We start from the raw sequence: 24,137 nt of genomic DNA on the forward strand, positions 1-24,137 counted from the left end.
AAAAGGGTAAGGTATAATCCTTACATTTGAGTTGCTGCTCCCTTTTTTTGTATTTTAATGCAGCTGGTGAGTCTGCTTCTCTAGATGTTTTCTTTACTAATGGCACTGAGGCTCCTTTCTTGTGGAGACAACAGTTAATGTTGCTGACTGCCCCAAAGACTTCTCCTGATTTTTGTCTTCTTCCTTAAACCTGACTTTGACAGCAGTTTCACCAGGAGACAACGGCTTGCACAACAAGGTAAAGCTGGCCAGGCTTGATGGGGGAATGTGGAGGCTTTGTGCTCCTCAATCCCAGCAGTCTCTGGAGCGGAGGGTGCTGCTCAGGTCAGGCTGCAGATACTGCTTGCCCTTACTTGAACTTGATGGCTTTTTTACCACTCTCTTGTGGAGCTTCTGTAATCGGTGTGTTATGTGAAGAGACATGAGGCTGCTCCATCCATCCCCGCTCAACCCTGAAAAAATGCTGGAGCTGATTAAAGAGGCACATTCCCTCTGGAGATGGGCCTCCTTCGAGCAAAGGAATGTAGGTCATGGTTAAGTATATAAAATGAAAAAAGACTCCATTGTAATTGGCAGCATTTCACCTAGATAATCCAGTGAGGTCCTCGCACTAATAGAAAACCTGTTCTTACATATACGCTGTTTAATATGACTCATTAAGCAAACCTAATTAAGTAGCAGCTTTGGCCCTACTAAATGCCACAGCACATGTGATCCTTAAGGCTTTAGGGCTGGCATCCTGACTGGTGCATCCTCCTGTGCTGTTTTCTATGTCCAAGTCGGTATTCTCAGCCTTCGGTCCCCAAGGCACGCCAAGGGAGGAGAGCAGCAAGGTGTGAGGCACCGTTAAGTACCTGATAGGATAAAGGTAATGCTGCATACATGGCTGTCTGAGCCAGGCACGTAGCTCCGGGGTAATGAGAAATGAATCTGGACAGATGAACTCAGTGGGATGGAAGCTGGCTCTGTGCGGGCAAGGGGGTGCTCTGTGTTCACAGCGTGAATCTGTGCAAAGGCGCGTGCCGTAACATGCAGGAGATCTCCGAGCACACACCTGATAAGGGGTGTAGCCAAAAAAAATTCTGGCAGAAAGACAAGAAGCACTTGTGGGCTGCGAGTCTGAGGCTGGCCATTGTGTTATGCAGACGGTCATGGTTGAGGACCTTGCGCTACAGGGTTCTGCCGCATCAGGTGCTTTCTGGATTTTTTTAGTTTGTGGTAAGAACGCAGCATGTCACTTCATATTCATAGCAAAAGTACGCCTTTTGCTACTTTTTCTGTATGCTCAACATACTTTCTTAATCTTGACAGTATCTTGAGTATAAGAGTATATACTTGACTACATGCAGAGCGCACGCCTTCAAATGAAGTGCCGTGTTCTTGGCTTATTCTTGTCCACTCTTCAATGGTGCACCTGATTTTTTCATAGCTACCATGTTCAGCCCCAGCGCTAGCTGCATTTCAGTTGGCTGATGACACAGTACCTTTGGATGTGCATAGTCTGTGAAGCTGGGGAATCTTTTTCAACTAAAAATCACTGTTGTAAGCGTAGGAGTGTCCTGGTAGTGGCTGGTCTGACTGGTTTGAGTTGCTGCTGGAGGTTATGCATCCTATTCAGGAGCCTGCCAAATCTGAGGAGTATACAGCGGCAATTAATGAGTAGGGGCAGTTTTAAGGAAGAGCCTAGTTTTTATGTTTCATTAGGAACGACAGGCCATATAATGCAGCCTAAGGCTTATCAACCCACGGACCTTTCCGAGAACACGGCTGGGGCTCAGCACCTTGGAGCAGTTCTGCTTACGGCCCTGCTAAAGCTGTTCAGTTCATGCCGCGTGGCTTTTCAGTGACTCTGAAATCTGCTGTCCAGTCACCACAGGCCTGCAGTTTTGTCCTCCTTTCAAGGGTTTGCAGGACAGTCCTCACCATGGCATTTTGGCAGTGCTTGTTAGAGGCAGAGTTCAGTTAACCTCCATTTCGCTGGAAGCAGGGAGGAGGAGGCAGAGCACTGCTCCGGCTGTCAGGGGAGCAGAGCTCTCTAAATCATCTTGCGAGGCTATTTTTATAGTGTTTGCAAACCTACTCTGTGTTTATGGCTCAGTGTTTCACTGGGGTTATGATGGGCTGAAATCCCTCTATTATAACAGAAGTCATTAAAGCAAAGAACATATTATGTATATGGCACATAACGGAGCCTGGCATTAAAGCAAAATACACACTTTCATGCTGTATGTGTGCATAGCAATATATCCTAAAAAAAAAAGTTGTTTTAGGAAGTAGGCATCAAGTGAATTACAGCTCCAGGAAATATGGTCCCCCTGTCAAGGATAACTGACTTGGTTTAAGAAGGTAAGATGTGTTTTGCAGACAGGCTATTGATTAGTTGTTCATCAGACTGTTTTTATTCTTTGGTGTGTAGATGCGAAGGCATCCAGATGTACAAAGCATACACTTGGAGTCATGCCACTGTAGGGACAGGGATCGGTGGCTTGTAATTGATGAGCTGCATCATTTGTCGCTAGTATTTTTTTCTTCTTGGTTAAGATATTCCTAAGAGGCTGTTAGCACAGGTACAATGCAAGACTTGGTATTGCATCTGCGCTAGGAATCGAGTACCTTTCTGCTCTGAAAGGCAAATGCTTTTTTAAAGGGGGGGGGGAAGAAAAAAACTTCTCACTGACTGGCTGTGTGTCTGGTTGGAGGCACAACTGCTGACTTCAGGCTATCAGGCTTTTACTGCTTTTGCTCATGCTGTCTGGAGTGAGCACTTATTCCTCTAAGGGCATCCTCAGCAGAGCTACTTATATCCAGCCAGGTTACACCTGAGAGAGTCCATGGAGGCAGTGAAGATGCTTAGGATGAAAGACCTCAGCTCATCTCAGACCTGAGGCTGAGCAGGTGTCATGGTTTAGCCCCAGTCAGCAACCAAGCCCTGTGCAGCTGCTTGCTCACTCCCTGGCCCTGGTGGGATGTGGGAGAGAATTGGGAGGGTAAAAGTGAGGAAACTCACGGGTTGAGGTAAAGACAGTTTAACAGGTAAAGCAAAAGCCTTGCTTTGCTTCTGTGCGCAGCAAGGAATTTGTTCACCCCTTCTCACGGGGAGGCAGGTGTTCAGCCATCTCCAGGAAAGGAGGGCTTCGTCATGCCTAAGAGTTACTTGGGTGACATAAATCTGAACTTCCCCCCCTTCCTCCTTCCCCCAGCTTCATATACTGGGCATGACCCCATACGGTCTGGAATGTCCCTTTGGCCAGTTGGGGTCAGCTGTCCTGGCTGTGCCCCCTCCCCTCCCGGCTTCTTGTGTCCTTGGCAGAGCCTGGGAGGCTGGAAAAGTCCTTGACTAGTGTAAGCACTGCTTGGCAAAAACTAAAACATCAGTGTGTTATCAACATTGTTTTCAGTACTAAGTCCAAAACACAGCACTGGACCAGCTACAGTGAAGAAAAAATAACTGTTCCAGCCAAAACCATGAGAGCAGGTCTGAAGGAGGGGTGGGAAGGAGTGGAACAAATGCACTCTGTAAGGGTGCAATATTTGACAGAGCTGCCGAGTCAAACGCAACATCCCCCGATGCCATTTTAGCAACTTTTCTAACCAGATCTGCACTGAGATCTTACAGGTGATGTTACTGTCTGATGTTTGTCATATCAGGCCAGGAAGATAATAGAGGCCTGTTCTGTGTCCCTGCTGAAGGCGTACAAATTCAGAGAAGGCTTTTTAAAAACCCTGCTGGGAGCAGCCTGCTGATCTGTATGCAGAGGTGAGGGAGGCAGCAAAGCCTCCCTTAAAACAGTTTTACACCTCAGTTAGGAAAAGCCTGAGCCTTTAGTCTTTGACATTTATGGGAAGATAGTCAGCTCCGAGGTGAGTTCTGTTAACAGTCAATCTCCCCTGGCTTGCCTGTAAGAGGTGACCTTTTAGAACTGTTTTTGTCGAAGGGGCAGTTCCAGGTTTCTCTGAGACACTCCTCTCGTTAAAAATGGAATGTTTCACGGTTTCCTGGTTGGCCTAGAAGTGTGTTAGTCCCCTGGGGACTCTTCTGATGCTGGGTCTCCTAAATGCCTAAGCCATTCTTGAAAACCGGATTTGAGCGTCTTGGGGAAATATCTCTTCCCAGAAATCTGAGATTGCTCTACAGCTGTTGGGCTGTAGAGTGTGAGCAGAGTGGGGAGTGTAAAATGTACTCCTGCAAGGAGTTTACTGTTATCTGTATGCTATGTCCAGAGGAGAACCACGCTGGCAAGGATTAATGCAGGTGTAAAGGATTTTGCCCTTAAAACCTGTATAAAGGGAGGTACTTAAAAATCTAACTTCAGCAGGTTTTAGCATGGGAGCTCTGTGTACTTCATACAAAACAAGGGAACATCTGGCTTTATTGCTCCTCTGGTTTCTATGCTGTTGCTGTGTTTACTTATACCCGTGGCACAGTGACTTCTCTGAGCCATCTATATATGTGCTTTTTGGCTGCTCAGCTGCCAGGGAAGGGGAAGGGGGAGAAGAGAAGATTCCCTGAGTTATAATCTTGAATTATTGTCACGTCAAATGTGCTGCTGAATAACTGAATGGATTCCTGTGGAGTAATGTGGAGAGGAGAGCGGTGTTTCCATGCAGATGTTGGATATTCTCTGGGTAAACGCCGTGTTGTCTTAGATTGCTGGCACAAATCTGGAGAGCTGCTTATAAAAGGTTTAGAAGTCAGCCTGGAAAACACCCGAAGGCAAAATGACATAATGGTATTATATGATCGCACTGATGGGTTTTAAATATGATGTTGAAAGCTTTGTGCTCTGGCTGAGATGGCAAGGAAGAAAAAAGTCAGTCCACTGGACTTACCTGTGCAAGGGGGGGGTGAAACGATGCTTTGCTCCAGGAGTATTAAGTCAGACTCTGAAGGGCTTTTACACTTCTGTCCCTACTGCATCATTGCTGTCACCAGTCCTGGTGAGATTTTCTCAGAGTTATTGAAGGGAACTGAAGGTTGGTTGCTTTTGTGTGATAGGATGCACAAACAGGAGGCAATGAATTAAACCTGCTCTGGCTGGGAGATATTTTAGACTTCCCTCAGCCATTCTGCAAGTGGTGAATCCACCCCTTGAATAAAAAGGCATGTAACAGTGCAGGGCTTGCAGAAATTCAGTGGTTAAATAACCGGGCTTCGGTAGCCCGGCGTATGGATTCGGTAGGGGCTGTTCCTTCTTTTTGTAATGGCCAATACAGCATTTATGTATGGGGGGATAATTTAAGCTCTTTGAGTGAATAGAAAATGCAGCTGAGGTTTTTTGGGCAATGATGCAATTGTGCTGCATTGTCCCAGTAGCATTCACACACTCTTCTGCAGTGTGAGCTGGGGGAGTGGCTTTGCTGTTCATCAGAAATAAATGCATGCACGGGGTACCCACACTGCCACTGAATTTCGGGTGAGTTCTCTGTAGCATTCCAGAGGTTGCTTGAACTGGTCATAAAGGCTTTGATTTTGTTTTTTAAACCAATATCTGACTTAACCGTGGATACAGCTGGTTCAGAAGGCATGTTACTTAATAGAAAGCCTTAGCTGCAAGACACAGCAAATGTTCTGCAAGTGTTAGCTGTTGTACCTCTTAAAACAGCACTTGCCTTCACCCTGTGGGTGGAGGGACCGGAGAGGTGACCCTAGACCTCTGTCCTGGCTGTGTCCTGACGAGAAGGCAGTGATACTGGTTTCCTTGTGAGCTAAATTTCAGAGTTTCCCCTGAGCACTCTTAATCACTAGCTGTGGAAACCGCCCCCATCTCCAGCCTAGGCATCCTGTATTTCCCAGCTAAGCTAGCAAATATACCCAGGTCCTGATCCGCTTCGTTGAATTCACTGCTCTGCCTCTTCTCCTTGGGCTTCAGACAGCCCGTCTGTCCGTGCAGCCGTCCTCACGTGTAGCAGAGCAGTGAGGTGCTGCAGTGCGTTCGGTGAGTGTGTTCTTGGTTGATCTCACACATAGAATATTTCTCCGGGGAGATGCTCTCATTTCAGAGCAGGCACGAAACTCAGAAGCTGCACGAGAGACCGGTCAGCTCCATGCACTCGCTGCCCAGGGCTGACTCGGGAGCGTAGCATGACGCAGCACTTGCTGTGCTTTCAGCTACAGCAATTTGTACATGGCTTTTCAGTGCTGGTTTGTCTCCTCTAGGAGATTCTGTACTTGATAAAACAATCCTGCTTAAGTTTATTAAATTTGCTGCAGTTCCTAGACCTAGCTGAGTATTTTGACTCTGTGGCAGTGCTGTACCTCTGGCTCCAAACATGGCCGAATGTGAGGGAATTTCATCCTTCAGGTATGGTATGTTTGGATTCAGTCCCCTAAAGCGATTTGGCCTGCAGACTGGACTTGCGTTGGGTCTTATGCGTGAACCAAAACTAGCATGCTAGGGATTTACTGATAATAGGCTAATATCTTCCCTCTCTCCTTGGAGAGAATATTGCAGCAGTTGTGAAACATTACTGTCTGTGTCTGGGGGAGGGGACTCCTGTGAGGGTGGTAGTGGGGGCTCTGGGTGAAGGAAAGGGAAAGAAGAGTGGGCTGTATTACAGTAACCATCCTGTGTCAACCTCCTACGTTCGGGTGTCGCATGGCTGACATCCTATCAAAGAGCTCCGGCTGTGTCCAGAATTTTAAGCAGCTTTATAAATAGTGTTGCTTAAACTGCCTGTGTGTGCAGAGACTGTGAACGACTGGGGTAGACCAAAATATTATTGGTTTAATTTTGAACCAGTCCAAAAACTGGAGCAACAAAGAGTAGAAACCTGAAGAGTAGAAGCCCCCATGGGCTATCTTCCTCCGATGCATGCAAAGCACACATCTTGGGGGGGGGAAGTCTGTTAGAGGCAGCGTTGCTGGAGATTGCGGGCTGGGAGATTTGCAAAGCATGAATCTATGAATCTTGTTAAGGCATTTGAAACCATTCTTTTTCTCCTACTTGCCTGTTGTCTTAAAGCTGCTTGCAGGTTATGCTGTCTCTGTATAATTGTGAACAATTAGAAGCTAATTTAAATGGCTGGTTTGTATTCACAGCAGCAGCATATGAGCTAACCAGCTGGAAAGCAGACATGGTGATTTTCTGTTGATATGTCTCCCTCTTGTCGTTCTGTGGCAGTTTTTGCAAGGTGGATTTTTGCTGCGGGCTAATGAGGAGTTCCTCTTGCACGCTGCTGACCTGATTGCAGGGGGAAGGGGAATGCTTGGTTCCCCAGCACCGTTACCACCAACCCAGCAGAGTCCTGTTTTCGGTCAGCGGAAGAGCCTGGTTTACTCCAGGAACGGAGCAGAGGACTATTTCTCTCTCTATTCCTGCTTCCAGAGATGTAGAAAGGGGCAGTGCACATATTGTGCCTCAGGAGTGAACTGGTCAGCAACAGTCACACGGGTTTCCTCACAGCATCCTTTTTATCCTCTGGCAGGGCAGATGGCGGTTTGAGCAGCCCCACTCTTTCCACCAGGCCTGGCAGCGTGCCCCAAGTGCTGCCCAGGGTGGTGAGTGACTAATTTCTACAGTGGTGATGCTGTCCAGATGGCAGCCCCAGCGCGGTCCAGCAAAAAGGTGGAAAACCTGTTGTGTAACAACTGCTGTTTTCCTCCCAAGGCAGCAATTTGAGGAATCCTTTTGCTTCAGGTAAACGAAAGAGCTACTGGACAGACTCTTAGCGCACAAGGAGGACCACAGCTTAGTTGGCAATTTAAAACAGTGGGCTGTTGGAAATCCCAGGAATCTAGACTGGTGGCTAAAATGGGCTTCTACCCTCTCCCTGTCACGCCGGTTGGTGTTAGCATCCAGGTGAGCTTCCCCTTAGGAGGTCTCTTCTAGCAGTCAAATGCATCTTGCTTAGACCTTGTTAGATACTGCCCAAAAGATGAGCACAGCGATTGCTTTCACCCTGGGTGGTCAGGTATTCACCACAGTGTCTGCAGCCATCCCTTTAGGTCCGGTTTGAACTGGGCATCTCTCGACAAGCTGGGCTTGGGTGTCTGTAGAGGTGCTGTGCTGCTCACGCTGTTTCCTTCTTGGGGGGCATTGCTGGCTCTGACCTGCGCCTTCAGATGAGGCTTTACCAAGGGAGTGTTAAGACAGCCTGTCTGCGAGAAGTGTTGGCTGATGTATAGGCAAAACGCTGCCTATTTCTCTGCTTACTGCTTCCAACCAGCTTCTCCTGTGTCTTTAACTGCGGTCTCGAGGGGTTTTTTTCAGGTAACAGTGCCATCTGGTGCTAGAGCACTGCTCTTGATCAAGCTTTTCTCAAGTTCTTAGGCAGAGGTAGTAGGACAGTATTGCTTTTAATCGGCCATCTTAATATAAGAAAATGGGAGGAGGGGTGTCCTGTAACAATGTGTGCTGTTGTGACATTGCACCTGGAGGAGATCCTCCTGTAGGCGTTTCTATTAAGAAACTGATTTTCCCAGTACTGCTATACCCAGAAGGCTGGGGACGTGCAGCAAGAAGTATAGACACTGAGAAGGGGGATCATACCTTTTACTATGAACTGCTGCTGAGAAGAAAAATTCTATGGTTAGATTAAATCCTTTAACTGGAGGCATCTTTGTAAGATTCCCCGTAGGGCTCTAAGTGGCTTGCTGCTAGACTTGCTAGTCAGGAAATCCCCTGTTACTAGATCTTTCCATATTTTGTTAGTCATAGCCATGTATTTCTAAACTTTGGCCTTCCATATAATGTTCATTCTTTCTGAATTATTTTTCAGGTCTCCTCTAAGGTTTTTTAAACCTTTTTGCACACACAGGGTCATGGGTTGATGTGAGTATATGGGATGTAAGCCTGTCTGAACAAATAATTCAGCAGTACTTGATGACAAGGTTGGACAAATTCAAACTTTTCTGTAACTCTTTCCCCAGTGGCACTGAAGGTCATTCTTGCCTGTTGAGTCTAGAAGGCTCAGTAGGCGGCTGAGCTCCTCTTCCCTCAAGCCAGAGCTGGCACTTCAGGTACCAGCTTGTCTTCGCTGCTTCAGCCCTTCTTCAGGCATCTAACCCAGGCTCACGTGCGACTGGATGTTGCCGCATCGCTTTTCTGATGAGCGATGGTGCTCAGCTTTTACACACATGAGGTGGACATGTGAGACTAAGGATGCTGAAAAGCTGAGAGTTGCTGTTGCTGGTTATAGGTGGGATTCATCTTCCAAGCAAAGAGCAGGGTGGATTTGTGCAGCTCTCCTTGTTCTACTTCCAGGATCATCCTCTCTCCCAGCTGTGTTGCTGCCCCTGCTTGGAAATGCTGCCAAACCTACTTCTTTTAAATAATAACCCAGTAACCTTCCTGTTGTCATGTCTTCCTTCCTTTGAATTACTGCCTTGTTCATTGTCTTTGTTTTTAGATTGGTGCGTTCACCAGGCCAGGGAATCTGTCTTGCAGTGTTTTCCAAAATGTCATGTAAATTTGCAGAGCTACAGAAGTGATTTGTTGCTAGTATAATAAATAATGCTGACAGTCTTGGACAAGGGAAATCCAAGTAAAAGATTTACTTTCACTATGCAAGAGATTTATGTTAAAGCTAGATTCCTCTGCTCCAAAGCGCAGCATTTACCCACATTATAATTAAACTGAACCTTTGTTGCATCCAATGATTTGTTCAGACTTTTTAGCCAAATTCCACTTCGTGGAAAAGGAAAGTAGAGCCTTTCAGTGCCTTTCTGCTAGGAGGCTCAAAGGTGGTATTTGTTGGAAGCAGGGAAGATGCTGCAGCATATGGCTGAGAGTGAAAGGCCAGAACTGTGATGTGGAAGGAGTTTTGCGCTTACAGAGGATGGAAAGATACTCTGCCACCAAAGAACTTCACCCAGAAATAATGGGGAGGGTAAGAAAAACAAACCCAACAGGTAGGGTGATCGGAAAGGTAGACAGGGACAAAAATAGCTACAAGTCCGCTGCAGATAAATGTGTAGAGGGGGAGGCTCGGGAAGCTTCAGCCTGAACTTGGAAGGAACTGAGTGGTGCAACTTCAGGTTTCTCTGTCTCCATAATATATCATAAAGACAAATTAAAGAGCTGTCAGCTTGTCTTGTGAGAGCTGCAGGTCCCCAGGGAGGCTCGCAGTGTTGAGAGGCTCTAAGAACTAACGACACAGCTGGATTTTGAAGCTGCCTTTGTAGCGAGCCTTCCCGCACCACTAGCAGTGTTGAAAGGGGACAGTGATGCGGAGCCAGTGATTCGATTCTCATTTTTCAGGTTGCCTGATGTCCTGTGGGTGTTGCAAAAGCTTTCCTCCTCTGCTGCCTTCCATGCAGTCTCCTGCCAGGTGTTTCCTAAATGACTCTTTAGAAGATTGTGGGTGTGTCATTTGATAACAATTGATGTCCCCTTGGTACAGGGGCTTTAAAACTGTTGTAGACATTCAGCTGGTGACAGGCAAGTTTGAGCCGTGTGTGGTGGCCTGGGGCTGGAAGCTGCTGTGTTCACCCCTACCAGCAATGGGATCTTCATGCCTTTGCCTTGTTTTCAGAAAAAGCATTACGTCCACACTGCTTGCTTAAATCCACAATAGTTTGCTGGTAACAGGCTCAACTTGGGGTAGGCTTAGTGGTGAATCTTAGCTAGTGCTGCTAGTTGCCAATGTGCTGAGTGTCAGATGGGATGATTGGCAGATTCAGATCTGCTAGTTGCATGAACAGAAGAATTGTAATGTGTTACCAGTTGACTGCCTGCAGGTAGAGCTGAACGCCATGCAAAGTGGTCTTGGTTTCATCTTGGCTTCTGTGAAGTCCTTTACAGCTTTTATTTCAGTTTTGGGGAGCATTTTAGCACCTCCCTGCCTACCCCTGTTCTACTCTTCCTGCAGCTGAAGTTAATTGTCAGCCTGACCTTTTGCAGAGTGGTGTTTTGCACTGCCCAGAACAAGCTTTTGGACTCTTGTGCTGAATGTAGGAAACAAAGATCCTGCTCACTGGCCTTCCCCCTCTTTGACCAATCCAAATGGGGAGCTGCGTGTCCTGGGGAGCTGCGTGTCCCGGGAATCACTCGAGGTTTTTGAGTTCGTTTAACACAGGCCACGTTGAACAATTCTTTTAATCTCCTGGTGCAATTCTGAAGTACCTCTAAATATTTTCTCCATTTGTAATCCTGAGTGCTTTGAGATGCCAAGTGATATCATGATGATATGAAAATGCAGAATGATATTAAAAAGCAAAATGGCTAAACACCTAATGCACCTAAAGGCATTAGTTATGTGGCAGAGCGGTGACTGTTCTGTGGTAGGGTGTTGGGAGCCACGTCCCGCTCCGACGTCTGCTTGATCAGGCAGAAGCCTGCACTTTGTCCCAGAAGGGCATAGTTCTCAGTATTGCAGGAGTCTCCACAACCTCCTGTCCCATACCGATTGACCTTTTTGTCTGGAAGAGCCACGGACTTTGTGTTTGCCATGTAGGAGTGGTCAGGAGCTGCCGCGGGCAGAACTGCTCTGCCAATCACTGCAGAAGATTTATTCTCACAGTTTTGCAGCTGCATCCCTCAAGGGCTGTTTTTAAAACCCTCTGTATTGTCTAGCTCTCACTGTTAAGCTCTTCTGGGTAGTAGAATTTGGTTCTCGGGAGTCTGAAGTTTCCAGTAGTCTCTCTTCTGCCCCATTCTCCCATCTTCCTTCCCCATAAAACCCAGTGTGGTTGGAAACCTCTGGTTGTTACAAGTGAAGCAACGTGTGCCACTTCCAGTGTCGCAGCGTGAACCAAATCTGAGCTTCCAAGGGATTCCCTGCTCCTGCTGCTTTGTCCTCTCTCCTGCTTTTTAGACGGCTCACGTGCAATGCAATATGATCAATGTAACAGAAGTCTTTCAAGGGAAGTGAACTTCGTATGTAGAACATATTTTCCCAAGAGTAGTATGCGATGCCACTGGTAATGTGTTGTTACTGAAATTATATTAAAAAAATATCTTGGCTTCAGATCTTCTGGGTCTTTGAATTTCTGAACTTTTGTCATCTAACTCTGTGTATCCATGCTATATTTGGACAGCTGACTTGCTATTTTAGACACCTCATTTGGATTTAAATTAAAACAGCTTGCATTAAGATGATTGCTACACTACTGGTTTAGCTGCAGTGAATTTAGGGGTGTAATCACACCTTACAGTTAAAAAAAAAAAAGAAAAATTGGGGTTGCTGGCTTGGGCTGGCCCCTGCCAAGCCTGCTGCAGGCTGTGCTCCCTCCTGTCCCACCTCCCCGTGCCGAGGCTGCTGTGAGCTGCTCCAGGTCCCAGCCGGCCATAGCGCTGGTTGGCACCGTTTTGTTTTCTCTTAGTGCTCAGGACTAGAGCGGGCGATGTACCAAGAGCTGCTTCATGTGGTAAGGAAGTTTCCCCATAACCTCCGGTCAGAGCCCTGCAGTGGTCCCTGTCACGAACCAGTGCTATCTGGTGTAGGTTTCTGAACCACAGCTTCAGCTTTGCAGAAAAGGACCCGGTAGCTTTCAGGTTCAGAAACCAGGCATGGAAATACAGTGTGCCATGTCCTGCTTCACGTGGACTTGAGGTGCTGGGAGGCCACGTCATTGGAAAGACCTATGAGGAGCCTGCCAGCTGAATGAGGCAAGATTATATCTTTTCACAGCATTGGGCACTTCAATTTAGCTTTCACTGGTTATGGAGCATCCTCTAAGCGTGTTCCAGGGTTTGGAGAGCTCTGCAGTGCCCTACCTGTTGCTGCAGTAGGCTGCGTTCCCTATGGTTTGCTCTTAACCTGTGGTGGTTCTTTTTCCTCTGAGCATTGATGCTGCAAGTTTCCGTGACGACTTCCAAGCTAACATGTAGGTGCTGTCCCTTCAAAACAAAAACACGGATGTGGGGACTGCAGGACACTGGCAGTTGGAGCTGGTGACCTGGAGGGGTGTCCCAGGGAGGGATTATTTTTTTAACTCCAGAACAGATCCAGCCAGTTGCCTCACCAGGAGCACTCTCCAGTGCTGTTTAAAAGGAAAAAAAAAGAAAAACACTTGATCCATGTGAGACTAAAATCCTAACTGTTAAACTTGGACAGAAATCAGATAGCTAGTTCATCTCTGCTTCGTCATGACATTTGTCCATTGGCATAGAAAAGACAAGTGTGACATGTTGTCCGTGTATAATACCTTGGCTTGACTAAAAAGGAGACCACAGAATGCTAATAGGTCCAAAAGGCATTATTTATTTATTTTTCCCCTCACGCTTTCTCAGTCCCACTGAGAGAACTCACTTTCCCCATTACAAGACAGGCTTTATAAAACTGCAAGTAATTTTTTCTTTTTTACTTTATTGTTTGCAAATGTAGGAAAGCCTGGGAGCAGTGGTTTAAATGAGATCAGTTTTGCACAGGTTGTATAAGGAAAGCGCTAGGACGCGTAGGGATGGAGAACTAGCCCGGAATGAATAGTGGCGGCAGGTCTGTGCAGGCAAAGCCTGGCCCTGCCCTCCTGGTGGTGACCGCTGCTAGCCAAGTCCTTGCTTAATGGCAGAAGTAACTTCCATAATATAGGTAGTTCCCTTCCGACTCCTAGCTGGATGAACATCTCAGCTGTCATACAGCAATTCAGGCAGGCGTATAGAGTTTTGTCTCCAGCATTGTGCTTTCCTCCATTTCTTTTTTTTTGCAGTGCCTTCTATTCCCATTTTTATAACCAGCTACCAAGGGAAAGGTGGGTGTGTGCTGCCTCTTCTCCATCCTTATGTGCTTGTTCCCAGGGCTCTTGTTTTGGAGGATAAAAACTGGATGGCATCTGGAATAGAAACTGATGTTCTCACCACAGTGATTGCGTTGGAGGTAGAGGCTGTGGGGGTCACACTAGCACCCTCGAGCAAATTTTATTCTTCATTGGCCAGACATTGCAGTTATGAGACAGCACTGGCTGGGCGTGAACTTTAGCAGTTTAAGGTGGTATTGGCAGGCTTTACACCGGCTTGGGTGTCATCTTCCATAGCCAGGGCGAACTCTGTATCGCTGGGTCGCTGAGCATTAATGCAGTCATAAAGCCACGGCTGGTCCAGGTGCTGAAGGTTGAGGACCTGTGATCTGAAGTTCAGCCTTGGGCAGCGATGAGTCACAGTGACGAGGTCTCCTGTTCCTTCCTGGTGACCAAGCGTGGGTTGAACCTGCAAGGTCTGCCGAGTAGTCAGCCCCTCTGAACGCTGGTGAAGGAGCCCGCCCAGGAGGGCTGTGCTGGCGTATGTGGGACTGAGCAGCCCATGACTGCACGTAGACGCATTCGGCCTTTAAAACTGTGGTTCCCTTCTGTGTTTAAGCTTGTCCCCAGCTTCTGTTCTTGGGTTGTTCGGAGCAGGGGACAGTTTGTCATAATCACCTCCTGTGCCGGCATTGCCCACGTGGAGCGTGGCAGTAGCAGAACAAAATGCTGCTGTTTGCAGGCAGAATTACCTCCTTTTATTTCTCCTAAAATAAAATATCAAGAATCCTGCCCCATGCAGAAAAGAGACTGTATGGGAATAGGAAAGGAAGAGATGTGCTGCCAGTCAGCAGGAATGTGGTGTCTTTTCCCCTTTCTTGGATAAAACATTGCAAGGGGACACAACATTGGTAGCCGGAGCCTGTGTAGAGGTGTTCTTGTCTGCTCTTGAGTACCAGTAATGATACAAGCAAACCTAGATGGCTTATTACTGAATTTAAGCTCTGCTTTTAAATATGCAGATAGTGACCAGGGCTTTATGCCGCTACCGAGTGCTTCCAGTGCTGGCTTTGTTTGGACACACACCAGCCAGAGGTGGTTGTCCCTATAGCACTCAGCAACTCCTCTATTTGTCACTAAACTTCAGAAGCGATTGGTACTTATTTACCTGCTGCAATACTTGGCACTGGTGGCTAGTCTAAGTCGTCAAAATAAATCACTCTGCTTTTGATCTCTTGTCAGAAGGTGGCTGTCGGAGAGGAAACTCGGCCCTGTGTCTTCCATGTGCTTTATGGAGTTGAGGGGTTAAACCCAGAGAGTTACAGGGTGAGTTTAAGCCGGCCCTGCCCAAGGGTGCCTACACCTAGATGCTGAACTGTTTGCTAAAGCGAGGATCCAGTTTGCTGCCACATGTGTTATTTCCCAATCTCTGCAGTTAATTTAAAAGAGAAAAAAAACACAAAGATTTTTGCTTCAGCTGATGAAGTTTGTGATAAACTAATGGTTTGAAGCAATAAGCTACCAGGGCTTAATGAGCTAATGCTCAGTGGCTAGGCAGAAATGTTTGTCCTTCTCTCCTAGTCTACCCAGTTTCAGGTGAGAGCTGTGATGGCAACCTTACTTCATCTGAGGCGAGGTGACTCAGCTGAGGAGGGGAGCATGTTCCTGTTGGTGCTTGTTCTCTGTGCAAAAATCAAAACTTCTGTACCCTTCCTGCTGCATTGGTATGAGCATCACCAGGCCTGGGGAAGTGTCAGATGTTCTCTGAGCTGCAGCTGGTGCCTTTTGACCGCTAGATCTGCTGTGGAGCTCAGGCGTTGATTCAGTGCTGAGCACCCAGAGAGCATCTGAATGGCGGAGGAAATAAATGGGTGCCGGAGCTGTTCTGCCTCTTCGCAGTCAGTGCCCTAACCAGCATAACTGTCTCCTGGGTGCGCGTTGGTCGTCCCTTTTTGCCTGGGTTAAATGTGGGTGCGGTGATGAGTGCCTTTGGTTTGCCCTATTTAATGTACATAATGTGAATTTATTTTTTAAAAAGGCAACACAAAACGTGCCTTGCCTTTGAGGTGTTTGGAGGGTGTTGAGGCCAGCTTGGTGCGCAGGACTAGCTGAGGGCATCTCTGGGGAAACTGATATTTCTCATTCTAGGGGCTATTATCAAGGCGTGTGGCTAGAACGTAAAAGTACTCATGTTAATACCGACTTTTATGGAGGTAAATGTAGCAACTGAGCTGTAAGTACCTATTTTAAAAGTGCTTCTCCAATATTGAGTTCCCTTGCTGCTGATTGAGGGGGCTAACCTTCGGCTGATGATCACATCACTCTGGGTATAACAGGCAGGAGGAGGAATGACAATGTGTTCAGCAGCAGCCATTCTGACTTCCTCTGGTCGGGTGTCTTCTGGGTTTTGATACTCTTTTGTGTGATGACAGACCTGCTAAGTATTTAATGTTGATGCTGGCGTTCTGCCTACTACTTGGCTTGCTTGTCCTAGCAACTGAGGCAGGTGGGTCTGGCACATGAAGCTGAAAATAGTTGTGCTGCCGTTAAAAATCAAGAGATCTGAAAACAGGTTAAATGTAGTACCCCTGCAGAGGAAGTTTTATGCCCTGCTTTGGGAAGAATTTGTGTGATTATTTGGGAAGGATCACAAAATGGGAAAACTACTCATTTTCAACTTTTGTGATTTACCAGAGTTGACTAACACACAAATATCGCTGCTGCCGGGTAGCATCAGATCATCTTGTCAGTCTGGGTTCTTCAGATACTGTTTAATACAGAACAGAGAGGTATGGCTCAGTGATATGTTGAAACATAATGCATCAATTTAAACACCACGCGTCAGAGATTAAATTGCCCTAATGCATGTTGAAATGAAAGTATCATTATACACTTGGAGCTCTGCAGCAAGAGAACTCCAGTTAAAATACCCAAACTGCTGCTGCTCACGCGTGAGTACTTACTGGAATGTGAATGTTGCTGCCTGCTTCTGGATGTTAAGAGGCTATCTACACAGTACTTATTTTCACAAATAATTTTAGAAAGATGTATAAAAATTTATGTCTATCTTTATACCCTGGTGGGCTGTGGGAGGTGATAAAAACCCTTCCACAATCTGGAAATGGGCTGTGGGAGGCTTCAGGTTTCCCACTCCAGTGGAGTTCAGACTCTAGGAGTTGGGCCTAAAAGCCTAGCTGGCTGGCTCTCTTCCTCTCTTACTGAAACACACAATCAAGAAGGCAATAAATACTCAGGTGCTTTGGTTTGATTCCAGATCCTGTCCTTGGATTATAGATTTATGTCTAATTTAGCAAAGCAGGCTGTAAGCCAGGGTGTGAGTTAGGGTGAAATGCTGACAAAGCACAGTGGATTTTGGGCTGGGGATCAACAAGGAAAAGCAACGAATGCAGCAGTAGCGGAGAGAGATTCTGAAAGCGAGATGTGAAAGAGGCTCTGTCCCTGATGTTGTGTTCGCACGGTGCTTCCCAAAACGCACGGTGTGTAATTGGTGTATTCGCAGGGCTCAAAGATGTACCGATGCAAGTATGTTCTTGACCACTGAAATGCGGGTGAGACCTCTCCCTGTTCAGCAGAATGAAATTATAACTGAGTTACTGTGAGGCGGAGCAAGCCTGAAATTGGAGTTCAGGCTTGTGGCCTCCCTGTTAGTAGGCTTAGGACGTTATCCCTCGTGTAGCATTGTTGTCTTGGCGTATTCGATGGCAGCTGCGTTTTGTGGCTTTGAGCTTGCTGATAATGCTTCATGAAGTAGCCTGGAAGTAGCCTTCAGATCTCAGAACCAGGCTGATGAAGGGCCACTTTGGAAGGACGTGGCCTTGGTTAGCAGGCCAGTAGTCACCGGAGATCTATCAAGTGATACCTCCTCTTACCACTAACAACTCCTGGTGCCCACAGCTCTGCGTGGACTGATGTAGAATACGTAATGATGGTCCAGCCACATCTTTTGTTGCCAGCAGTAGCCCTTGGCCAGCAAGTGCTTTAGCAGGAGCTGGAGTATGAGCAGTGATTTGACTTCATCTGTGCTCTTATTGATATTTTGTGTTACCTGCGTGGACCTGGGTGCAGCAACAGACATTTGTTTTCCTTTTTATTCCAAGGCAAAGTTCCCCTGCCAGCTAAGACTTCTCACTATACAGAACCTTGCTTAAAATGTTCCAGGCCAAACAGGATTTTCAGATATCTGGGGGTGTCTTGGGTGAAAAGGGTGCAGGACGACACAGAACTGTGGTGCGATGCGCTGCTTCCTGCGTCTCCTGTCTTTTCCAGTACCTAGACTGGATGTGGGTAGGAAGTGATGCATGATGCAGATGGAGGAAGGGGAGAGTTGAGACTTGAAGTGATGAACAAGTCAGAATGTCTGCACCCTTTTTGGTGTGTCTGTGGACATAGAGCACAGTTGTGCACAGGTCACCTGGATGCTGTGTTTCGGATCTGTCAGCTGGATTTTGCAGTTTTGCCAAGGGGTTAACTGGGTATGGAAGTACCATGCTCTGAAAACCTCTTCAGTCCAGAGGAACAGGATATTGGGCGTCCGTATTTATGTTGTTTCTGACCAAGTATCACGTGGGGTCACTAAATCCAGTGTCTCTCTCTTCCCTTAGCTGAAGCTTGAAGATCGCTCGGTGGTCCCTCGAGATGTGGTCAGACATATGAGCTCCAGCGTAAGTGCTTTTTTTCCTTTGTCCCTTTTTGATCATGATACTGCTGCATGGATTTCTAAGACTTGCCAAATTGCCTGAATGGAATTGAACAGTAATGCTTTGAGCATGTTCTATTTTTAGTGTGTTTGATAGACCTAGCTGTATCCTTTGAAAATTAAATGCTGATAAGGCTGCCTCTCTACTGTTGCATATCTGCAAAGGTCTCCTGAGCAAGTAAGCCTGACAGTGTTGGGTAATGAGACAAGAAGCCTGACTGTCCTGTCATCCTTAAGTTTTAAATCAATCCATTCTGAGATGCAGAGAGTGTGGGACCTGCTCTCCCGTACCTAACAGGGAGGCTGGAGGGGAGGTAGATCGCATTGCTGCTGTGTGCCTTTTGTGTGCGGTGGCAGAGGATTTGCAGGAAATGTTTTCAGGGAGACCTCTCAATCTACAGCGAGCACTGTCTTGTCCAGTTTCTCCCAGAAATACAGCAAATCCCAACACTACTGAAGCAAGGCATACGTTGAAGCATCTGACACAGCTAGGTCAGCAGAAGGCAAGCTGGTTCTTGATCAGCAGCCTATAATCATTACCTTTACTCTTCCTGGATACTATTTTAAGTCCTAGTCATTCTGTTCTAATTGTACAGCATTTATGCTTGTCAGAGATGAGTGGATTTGGTTTTTGTTTAGGGAATACTGGGAGCGTTGTTCAGATCGATTATCAGATGAGATGTGGTCTGTTTAGGAGCTTAGCTAGATTGGCAATTTTTTGCTGTTGGCGCACACCTAACCTCTAACCCCGAGCCATATGGCCTGCCATGTGCACGCCTGGATCTTCCCTTGACTTGATTCCAGCAATGTGGCTACCAAGGTTGTGATGAAGCGGGCAGCTGGCCGCTAACTGCTGCAGTTGCCCACATGGTGTGCAGCCTGGTGCAGGGATGGGAAAGGCCATTCTCTGACCTGGGTGTTCGGATTTTTTAAATAAATCCTTTTTGTCCATTAAAAAGTAAACCCACCCCTTATTCATAGAATCTTCCAAAGAGAAGAAAAACGGGAAAAAAACCTTGAATGGTAATTTGAAAAATGTTGAAGCAAAATATTTCCTTAAGAAATGTAGTTGTTTGAAATGGAAATTTGGAGTCAATGTATCTTACTAAAACTGCAGCTTTATGAAAGTATTTAAGTCCAAAAAAAAAAAAGGACCGTGAGCAAATTGAAATATCAGCTGTTCACGCCCATTGTACCTGGCATAGCTGGACTCTGTAGTATATCCTTGCTCAGAGGGATTCTCTGAGTCCTGCCTCTCAACTGGTTGTTCTCCAGTGCTGCTTAAAGTCATTTCAAGCTTTCAGGACAGCAAGTTCTTCTGCTCTTAGCAAACATGGATGTGCTGCTTTTGCTTGCAGTTTCCATATGCCTCTGAGCAGAAATTGGCTCCTCTGGCTTGCTGCACATGTAGCAGTAGATACATTGCCCAGCGGTTGTTTTGCATGCTCCTTTATTGTCTGTTTGCATGTTTAAACACTGGCTTTTGCTTGACCATTTGTACCAGTGGTTGATAACTTCATTTTTTTTTAATTGATGGAACGGTGAGGGTATAACTCAATTTCTCTCCACTCTAGTCAAAAGCATAGCAAATCTGAACATGACTTACACTTCACCTTGCCCTCAAATATGTTCTAAATGTCAGTGGTAAATGAAACAAACCCCTTCTATCCCGAAGAAAACCTTCACTTGTTAATCAGATGTATTCCAAAAATCAGAAGAGCATTTAAAACAAAATCTGCAAGTGTCAGCCTGCCAAATTCAGGATGTGGGATGGTTGCCCTGCACCAGTTGGCCTGGCAAATGCACAATGTGAAACTTATTCTGTATTCACCACACTCTCTTAGAGCTTGTTTTTAACCTTGAGCGGGAAGGACTCGAAATCCTCTGTTCCTCAAGGGAAGAGAGCTGAGTCAAATTCATGTGCTTCTCATCGAGCACTGAATGTGGGGAAAGACTGCTTCAGGGGGTAATGCATAGAATGAGATCACTTTCTCTGAATGCAGCTGGGGCTGTAAATCTAATCCAGCTGGATGAGAACTGGTGAAAGTGGTGGTGTTCGTTTTTCCAGGTGATATGCTAATTTGGGTGAAGGATTAGAATTAGGTCTGCAATCTGCCAGGCACCTGGATTTTGTTGCTTCAAAGGGTGCTGGGCTATCCTGTCCCTTTTAAATAAAGGAATAAGAAGGTGGTGTAAAGATCCCTTTATCAGAAAAGAGCGTTGAGGGAAAGAGAAGGATGGGGGAGGCAGAAGGTGTGGGACTGCAGCCTTTGCCTGCTGGACTGCTTTTATCTCAGATGGCAGTTTGCTAGTCTGCCCTAAAGCCTTGTCTCTGATGGGGAAGGAAAAGAGTCACTTCTCTGTCCCTTCACTGCTTAAATACTCAGTATCTCCAGCGTGAGGCATGCTGTCAGGGTACCAGAAGCAGCAGGAAGAAAGTTGAGGAGTGCCCTTAGTTCTGGTGTGAGTGGGGCTTGAAGCCACCAACGCTTGTAAGGAAGATCAGTCGCCTCCCTCTTCCAGTTCTGCTGTTGGAGTTGATAGAAATTGATTTTTGTAATAGAACTGTGAAATGCTAGCTCATCTCACGTGCTCCCTCCTTTAATGGGAGCGTCTGATGAGCGGGCTGGGACGGTTGTGTTTGAGCAGGCTGGTGGGGAGCTGTGCTCTGGCTCTAGACCTGCCCTGGAGGACAAGAGACAAGTTGGCGACTTCTCTCTCCGGGCCTGCATTACTGAGTGCTGCTGTCATCTCAGAGTGATTCAGCAGAACCCCTCAGTCCGCAGATCTGCCTCCCCTGTCGCAGGCTAATGTTTCATGTGACACTGAAATAAACTCATAACAAACAAAGGTTCGGTGGCAGGTGAGGGAGGAGAGCTGTGAACCAACAGTGCTGTAGCTTCGGGGGCTGCTCACAACATTGACCTCTGCTTTCTTAATCACAGACAGTGCTCTGTGCTTGCTCAAGCGTTTTGCAACTGGAGGGAGAAGCAAGCTGAGCTAAACCCGGTGCTCTTGCCGTGACTAGGTGGCACCCGACTGTGTTAGGTGGGAGGCAGGCTCGTACGGTGGTGCAGGCACCTTCTCCATGGGGAAACTGTCGCTTAGAGAATGGGCAGAGGGTATTGGTATGTGTCAGTTGCCCCAGTCCTGGTTTTATTACTTGTTATTCTTTCACCATCAATAAAAGAGGGTGTTTAGGCCCAGATAAGATGATCCACAGGAACTGCAGGCGCTCAGTTGTATCACGCCTCAGAGCTGCTGTCGCGTTGGCTGCTGACAGAGGAAAAATTAATTCCGAAATGCTCAGTGTAGGGCAAGGGATTTGTTTCTTGAGGTTTTTTTGGTTCTGACTACTAAGACATCCAAAACACAGGGCTGAACTGCAAAGCACAGGCAGAGGGTGGACTGGGCATACTTAGTTTAGCTTAATCTGGAGGAAAAGTGGCGTAGGTGGCTGTGCTCTGGCCTTCAGAAGCTGTGGGTTTGGGTTGAGCAGGTGCCACTTCTGAGCAGGCCTTGCTCACCATGCTCCAATCATGCTGGCAGCAGCTTTTGCGAGTCCGGCATAGTTCTGGCAAATCCTGTTCAGGTGAGAGTTATGGTGCAGCTCTGCCGAGCTCCTTCCGGGCAGCCTGTGCAGGTTACAAGCTACGTTAGGCTTAGCTGCTGTCTGTCTTGATGGAGCTATAGCTGGGAAAGGCTTCCTTTGCCTTCCCAGAAAGAAATAGGAGTGGTATGTGGAGCCGCTGAAGGGAACAAGCCCCTTCTGCTTTGGGCGCAGCCTGCAAGGCTCTCCCAGCCCTCCCGGCTGTGCTGGCACAGGCGATGTTTGGGTCAGGACCCCCTCTCCTCATCGCCGCCTCCTCGGGAGCCGCAGGGCTGCGGAGCACAGAGTTGGTGTGATGTGAGGAACAGGGCTTGCAGCAGGCAGGTGGAAAACAAGCCAGCCAAATGGGCTGAGCAGTCTGTCTAGGAATTATCCCGGACTGCGGGTGTCTGCGGGGTGTCTTTTGCTCTAACTACCAGTCCCCAAGATAAGACTGGAGGAGTTGAGCACCAGCAAACTCCTGAACTCCCAAAAGGGCTGCCCAGGCCTCTGAGTGAAAGCCCTGAATAAATATTTAATGTGTTTGAAAGAACAGCATGTTTATAGGTGGACTGAGCAAACAAATCCATTTCTCACAGGGTATAAGCCCTTCGAGTGTTATGCTCAAGTCCTGCTGGAGCAGAGACCTTGATGCTTGAGATAAGGACAGCTCCAGAAGTTGCTGATACCAGGGCATTTGTCGTGCTGGCCCTCAGTCAGCTTTTATAATGGACTTGTGGTCTTTAATAAATAAGAGTATCGATTGTCCCAGCTGTCAGGAGGCCAGGGCAGCTGCCGCATTTGACAGTGTTTGGGTTAGCAGCCCTTCCTTGCAGGCCTCCACCATATGTGTAAGCAACATGCATATTGTGTTCTCCCTGCCAAACTATCCCCAGAAGGCTCTTGACAGCATGCATTATTTTCTTGGGGACAGAAAAGATTGAAACTTTGCTAAAAAGTGAGGGAGATAATGACAACCACCTCGTAATTGGACCAACTGTAAATTATCTGGCTTGAAACCTTGAAATCTGATGAAAGGTGCCAGATTTTTTTTTTCAGTAGGGCAGTAACTGAAGACTATTTATATTGTCCTGCAAAATCAAGATTTACATGAGAAGTCACAGATAGCTTTAAAGGTTTTCCCTTGGGTGCTGGGTGGATGGATGATCTACCCCTGCCTTTGCTGGCTCGGGGCAGTTCCTGCAGGGCGGTCCCATGCACTTGCAGAGATCTGCTCAGCTGGATAGACCAAGGAGCCAGGCAGATTAAAGCAAGTAAATGCTAATCACCTGACATAGTGTGGTCGCATTTGAGCGGAGGCAGCAGTCTCTGGGCTGCTGCATTAGCAGCCATTGCAATTTTTAACTGGGAAGAGAACACTGCAAGTCTTTAGTGATCTCACCTTCTGAGTTGTCTCAGGGTCATGAGAAATGCCCCTTCAGAACAAGGGCCTGAAGGGTATGAGGCAGGTTTGCTCTCGAGACTTGTCTCTGCGCTTCCCATCTGTACACAGAGCATGTATGTGTGTATGTAGGACCTTCCCTTGGCGATAAACCGTTTTTCCTCTTTTGTGCTTTCAGGACAGCCAGTGTGGGACAGTAATTGATGTAAACATAGAGTGTGCTGTGAAGCTGGTAGGAACGAACTGCATCCTCTACCCTGTCAACAGCAAGGACCTGCAACATATCTGGGTGAGAACATAGCCAAAATACATGTGGGAGCCAGGGCCTGGTGGTTTGGAGGGGTGCTGCTGTATTCCAAGTAACACATGCAAGGGAGGCATCCATATTGTGCAAGATGCATCTGTGGTTTGGTTTTATTTTAAACTAACTGAAAGTATCCTCCCTAGAAGAAGATGATGCAGCATCACCTCATCTCCCCATCTGTTCTGTGTTTCTGATCACATCGCTGAGACCAAATTGACTTGGAGGGCTAGGTTGACATTAAATGGTGTGAGAAGTTCACTGAGATGCGCTGGTGTGATGACCTGATTGGGACAGCCCCGTGGCGGTGGCATCGAGCTTCTGAGCTGCAGTATTGTTATTGTTTAAACAGGCTATAAAAATGCTGGGAGGAGTTGAGTATTCTGTTGAGCTGGAAGAGTCTGAAATGTACCTGGTTCCTCCCTCCTGGGTGGGTGGTTTCCAGAGACCAGGTGGCATAGGATTTCATCATTCTTTTTCCTTTGAGAAAAAGATAATTTGGGAGTGAAGAGC

At 47.0% G+C, this 24,137-nt stretch overlaps 1 protein-coding gene across 1 annotated transcript in view; it reads left to right on the forward strand.

Moving 5' to 3' along the window:
* UBE2O (ubiquitin conjugating enzyme E2 O) overlaps positions 1–24,137 on the forward strand; it is a 67,135-nt gene that overhangs the window by 17,788 nt on the left and 25,210 nt on the right. Inside the window, exons 2-3 of the mRNA XM_064467410.1 lie at positions 18,238–18,297; positions 23,502–23,612. Of these exons, the coding sequence (XP_064323480.1) occupies positions 18,238–18,297; positions 23,502–23,612 (171 nt within the window). The remainder of the gene's footprint in view (positions 1–18,237; positions 18,298–23,501; positions 23,613–24,137) is intronic.

This window comes from Phalacrocorax carbo, chromosome 16, assembly GCF_963921805.1.
Source record: "Phalacrocorax carbo chromosome 16, bPhaCar2.1, whole genome shotgun sequence".
NCBI lineage: Eukaryota > Metazoa > Chordata > Aves > Suliformes > Phalacrocoracidae > Phalacrocorax > Phalacrocorax carbo.